The 11,080-nt window shown below is 52.7% G+C and overlaps 1 protein-coding gene across 1 annotated transcript; it reads right to left on the reverse strand.

Annotated features, from left to right (window-relative positions):
* Positions 1 to 1,887: 1,887 nt before the first annotated feature.
* NRN1 (neuritin 1) lies at positions 1,888 to 10,792 on the reverse strand. The gene is made up of 3 exons (XM_037045437.1): positions 10,572 to 10,792; positions 5,976 to 6,120; positions 1,888 to 2,910 (listed from the first exon to the last, which is right to left on the reverse strand). Exons 1-3 carry the CDS (start codon positions 10,624 to 10,626, stop codon positions 2,682 to 2,684), a joined length of 429 nt encoding a protein of 142 aa, XP_036901332.1. The 5' UTR covers positions 10,627 to 10,792; the 3' UTR covers positions 1,888 to 2,681.
* Between the last annotated feature and the right edge of the window lie 288 nt (positions 10,793 to 11,080).

Below are 11,080 nucleotides of genomic sequence, written 5' to 3' on the forward strand. Positions count from 1 at the left end.
AGCCCCCCCGCCGCCCCCGTGCCATCTGGGACTGGGCAGAGAGGGGGCGTGGAAGGACCTGGGAGCCCGTTGGAACCGCGGGAGGACAGGGTTCCCCGAGAAGAACCCTGCGGGGAAAACGGCTGAGTCGGCGCTCCCATTCCCCGCCCCTGGTCGCCCCCGCCCCTCCCTCAGCCTCGCCTGCTCCCTGTCGCGGAAGGAGATTGATTTCTAGGTGGGAATCCCGCGCAGAGAGGGGAGGGGCGACCTCCGCGCGTGGCGGGAGTCTTCCCGGCCCCGCCCACGCCAGGAGCCTGCGGAGCTCGACGCGTGCGTTTTCTTTTGTGGAGCGCGGGTCTGGCTCCGCGCACCGGCCCCTCCGCCCCAGTCTGCGGAAAGACGCCCGGAGCGGGCGGCCCGCCACTCCCGCAAAACCCGAAGAAGACCCTCCCTCTTTCTCCTCATTCTCCGCCTCCCTCATTAAATAGATTCGTATTTAAAATAGGCTCAGACGTTTTCCTGTGAATACCAGGGGCTGAGCTCGGGTTAGAATAGTCCTATTTATACTTGGACGGAACACAGTCATTGAAACGAAACGTTCACAACGACTGGCGGTCCCCGGTGGGCGCCCGCTCCGCGCAGGCAGTGAGGACCCTTTGGGTTTTGACTGAGAAATCCGGGGTCGGCGCGGGAGGCGGGAGGCGGGTGGCGGGTGGCGGGCGCGGCGCGTGCGTGAACCGGCCGCGGTCATCGGTGCTGCCCTTGAGGATCCGCGCGGCTCCCAGCGCCCGGGGCGCAGGGACGCCTGTGTGGCTGGGACGCAGTCGGTGGCGGGAATGCGGATGGGCCGTGACCTGGCGGGTTTGATTTATGGACGGTTACACTAGCGGTTGTTTACTCATTGCATTTCGGGGCCCCCGCGGCGCGGGAACTCCGGGCCGCCTCCCCCCACCTGTCCCCTCCCTCCGCCCCCACCCCGGGGGACCCCGCAGCTCCCTCCCCTCCTCACGGTCTCCGGGAAACCAGATTCCGATTTCACTGAACCCAGACACAGACATTCGGTTCTCCCGCCCCCAGCCGGCTCCAGTCCCGCAGGCCTGGACGCCGTTTCCTCTGCTCCCCTTTACTCCCCATTGTTTACTTCTCCGTAAGGCCATGCGGGGCCTATAAATAGGAGAGGCGCAAGCAGCTCTATGGCCTGGTCAATAAATCCCCGTCTCCTTGCCATTTCGGCGGAGCTGTCTTATTAATTATGAAAGGATTCACCTGATCCCTGCCAGGGACCACAGCCGCTCGGCTTCTCTGTTGGAGGCCTTAATGGCGGTTCCTCCGCAAGACGCCACCGGCCACCGCAGAGGAAGAGGCGAATCGTGGTTAGGGCTCGGCCTGCAGGGACCGCGGTTAGCGCTCCGACCCGCCTTGGAACGGGGGCCGCGGGCCGCCACTGGCCTCCGGTCTGCCTACGCTTTCTCAGCTGAGCGCACACCCACTTCCCTCAAATCTTAGCCAGAAAGGATGTCTGCTTTTTAGTTAATTTTAAAAAATACCCCCCCTTCTCTTCTTTCAGTAAACAGAATTTCATGGAAATGGCAGCGTCCTAGTTGTGGAGGGTCTGCCCCAAGATGATAGATTATATCAAGTGGCGTGTGAACAGGTGAATTTACCACCTGGCTTCGTGTGTCCCTTCAGGTACCTCCCAGAACTCGGCCAGGAAAGCAGGCTTGGGTCAGGAAACAGACGACACCCCCATTTCAAACAATAACTTTTATTTTATACTTCTCTATACTTTGTAGCAAATCTTTTTTGCTGAATTTAATTTATAATAAACTTTTTAAATTACATCTCTCTCTTTTTTTAAAATCAAGGCTCTCTATGTCAAAATCTGTTTAAACTATATTTTAGAGTAACATTTAACATCCCCCCTTGTGATCTACGCCGTTGGATATTCAGGTATTACTGTGTGTGTAACAGCTAAAACAAGAGAAGAGGGAAAAGGAAGGCAGTGGACTTGGAAAGATGCATCAGTAACAGCAGGTAAAGCCGAGCCTCTCAGTGACTTTAGCGGCATTTCTTCTGGCAGCCTTTACCTCCAACCCAAGATTTCCCCGACCCCTTTCCCCTCTCCCTCCCGTCCTTAAAACACAAAGCCAACAACCCGTCCTTTCACTTTTCTTGAGGAGAAATGTGCAGCGGTAATGATCAAAACAAGATACTGTGGAAGAAAGTAGTGAGCGTGAATTATTCACCAATAGCTTCCCCTGTGGACATCTCTCCCGATTTCATTCCCCTGGCCTTCTCCTCTCCTCTTTCCTGTTAGGAGGAGCCCGTCATTTCTCATGTATTAACATGATTAGTATAGTAGGTGGCCCAGGGCCGTTCCTGAGATTCTTTTGCCAAAAAATAAAAATTTTAAAAGTGGGGTGGGTTTGCCGTTTTCTTATTTTTATGTGAAGAGGGACTAAAGCTGAGGTCCGATTTTGGCTGTGCTTGCTTGCTTACTGATTGGTAATATTTAGGAAATAAAAAAAAACAAAAGAGATCAAACAAAATCAGAAAAAATCAGGATTTCCCACAATCCTATATGAGTGTTTTCAGCATCACAGAGAATCACAACATCCCCAAAGAACGAATGAATCTTCCTCTCGATTTCCGGGAGCATGGAGTGCGTGTGGGTGGGCGCGCGGGGGGAGCCGGCCCCGCGCTCAGAAGGAAAGCCAGGTCGCTAAAGCTGCCGAGAGAGACGCCAGGAGCACTGGGAGCGCCGGGAGCAGGTACCCCGCCGCCCCGTTGCCGCTGCCGCAGAGTTCGAATAAGCTGCCTTGGATGTTGAGGTTTTTGGATTCTTTTCTCAGTTTATCCCATATATCTTTCGCTCCTTCCTGGCAATCCGTAAGGGCTGTGACCGTGCAGCTGTGGAAATCCTCCCAGTATCTGGCGAGGAACAGAACAAACAGAAAAAGCAGGTTCACTTTGGGCGCGGGGGAGGACCCTGGGCCTGCTTCAGAGGCGCGCCTCCGCCCTCGCCGCGTCGCTAACCTGGGCGGGAGCCCCCTCCCTTCCTCCTCTCCGCTGCCCTGGCGTCGGGGTCCTGCGAGGTCAGCCCTCTCAGGACCCTAGCCCACCACAGAAACTGCGGTCGGAGGAAAGGGCTGCCCCCTTCCACGTCTGGTTTCTCTCCCCGGGTGCCCGGTGGGGAACCCAGCAGCCAGGATCCAGGCCGCACCGGCTGCGCCGCGCTGGCACCTCGGCCTGCGCAAACAGATTGCTTGCCCTCCTCGGGGAAAGCTAGGAAAACAGTGCTAAGCCTTGCAAGCTGCCGCCCATTAATGCCTCTTAGCTTGCAAGATGGGTTACTTGCTCCGAGCGCGGCCCCCCCCCCCCTGGGCTTCTCACTTCCTCCTCCCCCTCTCCCCTTCTGCCTCCTTCTCTCCTGGAGCCGCGGTACTTGTTAGCCCGCCTTCGCCTTCTCTCTCCCCCACTCCTTTCCTTTTGTTTCCCGTACTCTTATTTTCCCTTTCTTTCCTCCTTCCTTCTTTGTCTTCCTCCTTTCTCCTCCCCTCGGTTTTCCTCTGTTCGGGTCCTCACTTCTTCCCCATCCTCACTTGCTCCGGTCCTCCGTGGATCCTAGCTTGCTTTCCACAGTCTCCCAGCTCAGATGCGATCTGGAGGCTCCTGCTTGTCTCGCCCCTTCCCGGGTCCAGGAGTGTCAGTGCCTGAGCCCCTGGGGCTGGCTTTTGTAAACCTGCTTTTTGCAAACCTTTGTGCTCCCGACCACGCGCGCTTGGTCCCTCCTCTTCTCCTTCCGCCCCCAGTCGTCTTGTGGGCTGAGACTCCCTGAGCCCTCCTCCCCAGAGCTGTGGGGGACAGAGCCCAGCCCCCCAGGCCAGGACTACAGGGTTGGCTCGGAACCCACAGATGCCAACCCTTGCGGCACCCGGTTGCCTGTTCTTCCCTCCCACCTCTTCCTCCCCGAGCCTCGCTCAGCCGTCCCCCCCCCGCCCCCACCTACTAGTCCTGCCCCCCACAACCTTCAACTAACCTATCCTTTTTCATTGTCTCCCCCCTTCTTTCTGAGGACCCAAAATAGATCCTGGGACTAAATATAATTCCAACCCGTGATCGATTCCTGGGGCACTGTCTCCTTTCTGTGCCGGGTCGATCAGTGTGTCTCAGTAACCCCCGCTGGCTTCCACCTCACGTGGGCCCTGAGCGCCAGGTCACCAGTGGCCACTCTCCACGAAGTTTGGTTGTATTGTCGCCATTCTCTCCCCTCTGCTCACCAGGTTGGACTGTAAGCACGTTGAAGGCAGGCACTATGTTTGATCTATCTTTCTTTCCACTCCCACCCCATCTGGCTAATAAAGTTAAAATGCTTATTAGATTGTGTTAAGCTCTGGCTGTTTTCTAATGACCTCCCTGCATCTCTAATTTATGGGGACCGGTGTCCAGGGGTGTAGGGCTTCTAGAGTCCTCCACTGGAAATAAATAGCAAGATTTTAGAGAAACCTAAGAGGCAGAGGGACATAACTCTCCACATAACTGCACCTCCTGAAGGATGTCTAAATCTCTCCTTTCCCTCTCCCTGCCCAGATGGAAACAGGGCCCTCCTGGAAGAGAGACATGGTGGAAAAGGACACATGTCCAGGTGGGGATGGAAAGAGGTGGGCTTCAGCAGGATGTGGAGCAACCAGCCCACTAACCCAATGGAAGCTTCAACCCGCCCTGTGGCCTGTGATCTCTGAAAGGGGCCCTCCTCATTTCCATTTGTCAGGACCAACATTTTGCTTAAAAAAAATTGAAATAACTTGGAATAACCAAGTTGTGGCAAATGATGGAGGATTTGGGAGCTGATCTATGTTCAACCTTTTGTTGTGCTGTATAGATTCATTCTTACCTATCATCAGACATTTGGAATTACAGTAGGAGGGTATGCATGCCAGACCCAAACTTCTGTTGCTTTCCTGACAGGAAGGTACCAGCTACTTAGCTGCTGTGGCTCCTGGTGGATACCTGAGTATTTAGGAAAAGGTGTAGCAAAATGCATTGATCCCCGTTTATTCATATTTTAAACAAACACCAGACCCCCAGGAATCAGAGAGAGGGGAAAGACTTTACAGTTTAAAAGGTGGTACAGCAAATAGTCACTTCAGTCTCTGGGGTGCAAGGAAGACATCTTGCCTCATTGAAAGGGACATTATGGGGGGGGTTGTCACAGCTGTTGTTGAAAAATAAAATAAAGTGTGTATTATTGCAGAGGATAGGGGTATCTCTAAGGTCTGCTGCAGCTAAAATGTCGCAGGGCCTAGTCATGAACTCTCACGGCCCTCTTTGGGCCCTTAGCTGCCCTGGTCTTTGAGTAGAAATATGTGCAGACAAAGAAAAAAAAAACAAAAAAGCAAGGAGGGTAACTACCCTAAACCTAGGAAGTTACAATAAATTTAGCAGTCACTGGATGCCAAGACACTCTCTTCTTGGGCAAAGTCATTGGCAGGAAAACCAATATTCTTTCAGCCTCTCCTGAAAAGAGGAAGAGGGACTTGCGTTTTCTTGCCTGCCCTCCAACTTTCCTTGATGTGTACTTGAGGGGAATTTCAATCAGGAGAAATGGACAAAATAGGTGAGAGGCTTTTCTTTTAGGCAAGCTTATTACCTAATACACTCCTCAAACCAAAATGAACTTCTTTGGGGAGTACTGGGCAGGCCTGCCATTCACGATGAAGCAAGGAAGGAGGAAGACTGCTCCAAGCAGAGAAAATCGGTGGCAGCTCTCTCTGCTCCTCACCCAGGGTCACAGTGCCTCTCTTCTGGACTGGCCTTAGATCGGAACAATCCTCTTCCCATTCTAGGCTATAGGGTCCCCTTGGGCAGAATAGGCCCAGACAAGGCCTGAGAGTGGGAGCCAAAAGGAGAAAATGCTCCAATTCCTGGTGGCAGGTATCTCCCACCTCAGCAGCGCCCCCAGAACAGGTACCCAGCAGACCAGAGAAGACACTTACGTGCACACGGTCTTGATGTTCGTTTTGTCGTCGAGGCCCTGCGGGTAGTTGGCCACGCTGTCGCCCAGCTTGAGCAAACAGTCCGAAAAGCCCTTAAAGACTGCATCGCACTTGCCCGCTGCTCTCACGGCCTGCACCAGGTACGCTGCAGGGAGGAGGGGACACCAGTCAGCAACGCCTGGATCCCACCTTGCGGCCCCAGGGTGCATCCGTCCCCCCCTCCCCGCCCGCAATTCTGCGTGGCTTTCCCCCACGGAGTGGAACCCAGCCTTTGGGTGAGCCAGAGTTAAAGGTGAATGAAAGATGTGGTCCCAGAATGACTGACCTGCGCTCAACTACCGTCTTCTGCAGATCGTCCCTGTCTGAGCGGGTGTGGGCGGCCCGGTAGAGTACATTCCTGTCCTGCAGCTCCCTCCCGCATCTCGCTCTATACCTTGTCCGTTTCCACTGTCCACTCTCCTCACCTACATTTCCCCCCTTTATTTCTCCCTTTCTACTCCCTCCCTCCTTCTTTCCCAGCACTTCCCCAGCAAGCCTGGTCAGGGCTCTGAGAATGCACTCCTCCATTTCTGAGGTGACAGAGGGGGGTCTCACAGCAGAGTGTGTGAGGAAGGGACAGGGAGGCGACAAAGCATGGGGCAATGCAGCTCAATCTAATGCGACTCTGTGTGGAAAAGCCTGGAATTGGCGCCCAAGTCCTTCGTGGGTGCTCAGAAAACACTGCTGCCTGAGTAAGTTAGTCAGGTCTCTGCAAGCCACCAGCAGTCACCAGAATGGACTGGTTAATTATAAAACCGCGCAGTCTTTGTTTCGAAAGAAATTCTTCTTGCACCCTTCCCGCCTCAATGGAGAGAGAGCAGCCTAGGCGCCCCGGATTGGGCAGGGGCTGACGGTGGTCCGGGGCAGTCTGAGCTCCCTGGCAGGGTCAGAAAAGTGTCTGTATCAGTGACCCTGCTTCACCTTCAGGGAAGCCAAATCCTTGAACCTCGGGCGCCCTGCTTCCTCGCTTCTGTTCGTTAACTCCCCCCACCCCGAAAAACCAACCACCACTCCCGCCAGTAGAAGGGTGGGACCTTTCCTTTCTAGGCTCAGTGCCGAAGTTGAGGGCCCAGGTGGCTGATGCCCGGGGCTCCCTGCCTCTAGGCCCGGGGTTGCCTCCAGAGGTGGGGCANGTCTGAGCCCCCTGGCAGGGTCAGAAAAGTGTCTGTACCAGTGACCCTGCCTCACCTTCAGGGAAGCCAAATCCTTGAACCTCGGGCGCCCTGCTTCCTCGCTTCTGTTCGTTAACTCCCCCCACCCCGAAAAACCAACCACCACTCCCGCCAGTAGAAGGGTGGGACCTTTCCTTTCTAGGCTCAGTGCCGCAGTTGAGGGCCCAGGTGGCTGATGCCCGGGGCTCCCTGCCTCTAGGCCCGGGGTTGCCTCCAGAGGTGGGGCAGGAGTAGCAGCTGCGGCGGTGGGAGGAGGTGGTGGTGATGCAGAGGGAAGAGGAGACCCAGGCTGCACTGAGGTCCACTCTGTTAGCCTCTGGTCGGTCCCACTCTGCGGCTCGGGGCCTGAGGGAGAGACTTGCTCCAGACCACGGACGAGCTGCTGTTGCCCTTCTCTCCATTTCAAGACCAAAGAACCGGGATAAACGTTCCCTGGCGAAAGGCCAAAAACACTCCGGGCGCCAGGAGGACGCGCAAGAAGCGCAGATCTTCGCAGATGGGGCGAGGGGAGGGGCGAATCTTCTCAGAATCGAAATTGGCCTGAAATGCTCACGATCCTGAGCGCCTGCTCCTTCTTGGGCGCTGTTCACGCCACTGAGGCTAGTGTGTGCATGTCCCCTGGGAGGACCGTGCCCCAAAGTCCTCCCTCCCCCAACCGCTGCTAGACACAGACAAGGGGGAAAAGGTGACCAAACCTGCAGCAGTCTCCCAGAGCACACAGTTTACAAATTGCTGCAGGAAGAACAAGGCGGTCCTTGCGCTTTCTAATCCGGAACGGGAAGCTCTGGGGAAGGGACTAAGGTTAACTTCAACCTCGGCTCAGGCTATAGGCAAACCTTGACAAGCATCCCACTCCCACGTGAAATATTAAAAGCCTGTGCGACTGCAATATCAAATAGATCACGAATGTTTGTTCTAATAGAAATGCGTTTACGACGAGACGAATCCTACCCGTTGTCGTTTATAATGGATGCCACAAATGCTCCGTTATAGGGAAGAAACGAAATAAAATATAGTCCATCCATTCCCCCAGATTCCCTTCTCTTCTTACCCCTTACGTCCACCCCCAAAAGTTGATGGCGAAAGAGTAGCCCCTAAGATGTATTAACATTTTTTAAAGGGGATGTGGGGATTACTGGGGGCGGGAAGCTCTCCCGTCACATTATCTTCCAGGCGCTGCTGGAGAAGACCCTCCATACCGCGCATGTGTGAGTGTGTGCAAGTGTAAAACAAAAAGTGAAAATCGTAAAATTTTTTTTCTTTTCTTTTTTCTTTTCCTTTCTTTTATTATTTTTTTGTAACTATGACTCGGTTTCTAGTTGGCTCCGTCAGTCGTGGAGGCCAGGAGCTTGCGCTCCGGACGTATTTTGCAGGCTCACGCATCAGTGCAGGTCGCAGTCTGCGAGACCCTCGCTGCTGTTTCTGGATCCGACTTGAGAGATGCTCGGGCATGCAACCCGGGCTCCTTCCATGTCCTCTGCGGTGTCTGCACCTTGTGTCATTTTCATCCGTTCATTCATTCGTTCGACCTCTCATTCATTCCAAACTTCCTCCAGCTCTGTCTTCACTTGTGCTCATCACCCTCTCCACCTCCCCTGCCCTCCTCACCCCACCCCCCACTTTTCTTGCCAAATGTCAATGACTTGGGACAGCTCCCAGACATGAATTAATAAAGATCGTGAGGCTCTTGTGCAGGAAAGGGCAGACATTTGGGAACAAATTTGTTCATTTTCAATTCCACAGCCAAAAAACGGTCATTTTCGGACTGAGGTTGGTGTGTTCCAAGTGTACCCCGCATGCACAATTGCTGTCTCCCCGGCCCCAGTAATAGTATGTCCCACTGGGAAAACAGAGCCCTACACATCCTCTGATTTAAAACCCCTCTTATCAAAATAACTGCTGTCTCCTGCCCTCTAAAAATTTGCAGGTTAATTGCAAAATGACATATTTAACTATATGCAATATTTAAGGGACTTACTGCAAGTAGAAATGTTCTTTATTTATTGCATTTCTGTGAACTAATGTCCAAGAGTCAAAGCAACCAGATTCAAAACATCATTTCTCAGAAATTAAATGAAAATGCCAACCTCTTGCATCCACAATCTAAAATCCATATAATGCCCGAGCAAAAAAATCGGATCCTCAAAATTATGACAAATGCATAGAAACCCACTGCAAAGAATTCATTTTATTGTATAGATAACTCCAAACCCTGTTTCCTTCACATTTCTCATGAGGAAAAATACCATGCATTTCATCTCTTGACCAGAACAAATTCCCTAAAGCTCCCCTCACCGCCCCCCCCCCAAATACTGCCAGGATTTGTCTGCAAAGAATGCTACAGCCTGAAACGATAAAAGGCAACAAACCCTTCTGTTGCCAGAAAACCCGTTTGGGAAGTTTCTATTTTTCTCTTGCTCTTTCTATTAATAATCTGCTTCACTTTCACCGTTAGGCCACCTTAATTGATACTCTGACCCGCATGGGAGGAGGGGTTTTCTAGTGCTCCCTTCCGTAATTCTTCGTTCTAGATGGAAAATGTGAACTTTTTAAAATCCAACGACAGCATAACTAAGACTCAACATTCCTTAACATAAAATAAGGACTACATAAATCCGTCATCAACTCCAAACAAAAATAACAAACACCCAACATAACATATTGCAAACACTTCTTAACCCTTTCCTATATATATATAGGAAAAGTAGAATCTTATATATAAAATACAGTTGCCTATCTAAAAAGGAAGAGGCAAATGTTATATCCCCATATATTTGGCTGAATTCAAGTTCCTCAATGATAAGCACATTAAATTACTACTTTGGGGTTCCCTATCATTCTCAATTTGCCCCCTAGTCGGTCTGCGGTGACCGGTGCAAAACGCTGCAGTTAGGGCATGGGGGTGGGGTGGCGGGAGAATGACAAAGTTCTAAATGCAGCTGTCTGAACCCCGGAATATCGTTGCTTTCTGCACATAAACTTTCCAGTTACAGATGCCTAGCCATCTTTTCCCTGCATTCACCTTTTGATCCTTCAAAATAATACCTTGCAGTAGCCAATGCATTGCCCCAGAACGCACTAAACCTGGTCTAACCAAGGGAAGCAAAAATGGACGTGCGCTTTGGGGAAAAATGGGACAAAAATCCCCTCTTGCACCGTCTGGCCGCTCACATTTCCTGGATAACGTTTGGAGTCTCTCTCTCTCTCTTTTTAGAAAAACCAACCCGGGACTCGAGAGTCCTTAGGAACCGATGCCCACACCCGTTGGGGTTTGCGGGCTTCTCCGCATCCTGGAGCGGCTGCGGGCCAGTCGGACCCCTCGGCGCCTCGGCCCGGCCGGCTGCCTCCTGCTGCCCGCAGCGAGTCTGGCTGAGCGGCCACTTACCTATTTGCACCGCGAGGATCAGTGAAATGTATCTGCCGTTCAACTTAAGTCCCATCCTACGTTTAGTCAAACCATTTGCGACCGCAGACCTTTAAATAGTTAGTTTAGAGAACGCGGGGGAAAGCTGAAAAATAGGCATTGCCAACAAGTTCCAGGAGCGACGGAGACTTTATGCACAGCAGAGGCAGAGGAGGAGAGAGGGAAGGACAGAGAGAGAGAGAGAGAGAGAGAGAGAGAGAGAGAGAGACTGACTAAGGGAGAGAGGGGGAAGAGCTGGGAATGGTTCACTCCATTAGGAGGGGGCGGAGGAAGTACAGCCTCACGCCCACGAGCAGGCCTGACGTGGGGGATGACACGGAATGATTTTTTTTCTAAAAAGAGACACCTTGGTAGAGAATCGCCATTTATAGTCATCAGAAGCTGGAATTAATCAGATATCTCCAATTAAAATGCGATCCGAACGAAATCTTGCCCGGGGGGTGACCCCCACCCTTGCGGCTACCCCCACC

Source organism: Sturnira hondurensis, unplaced genomic scaffold, assembly GCF_014824575.4.
Source record: "Sturnira hondurensis isolate 20B ecotype Veracruz unplaced genomic scaffold, ASM1482457v3 Scaffold0004271, whole genome shotgun sequence".
NCBI lineage: Eukaryota > Metazoa > Chordata > Mammalia > Chiroptera > Phyllostomidae > Sturnira > Sturnira hondurensis.

What these genes read in the sequence shown, in the direction of transcription:
- NRN1 (XM_037045437.1), bottom strand. Translation starts at nt 10,626, where the DNA reads ATGGGACTTAAGTTGAACGGCAGATACATTTCACTGATCCTCGCGGTG. An exon ending in GATCCTCGCGGTGCAAATAG is followed by an intron (nt 6,121 to 10,571) that starts GTAAGTGGCCGC and finishes TCCTCCCTGCAG; the next exon opens with CGTACCTGGTGCAGGCCGTG. An exon ending in AACATCAAGACCGTGTGCAC is followed by an intron (nt 2,911 to 5,975) that starts GTAAGTGTCTTC and finishes GTTCCTCGCCAG; the next exon opens with ATACTGGGAGGATTTCCACA.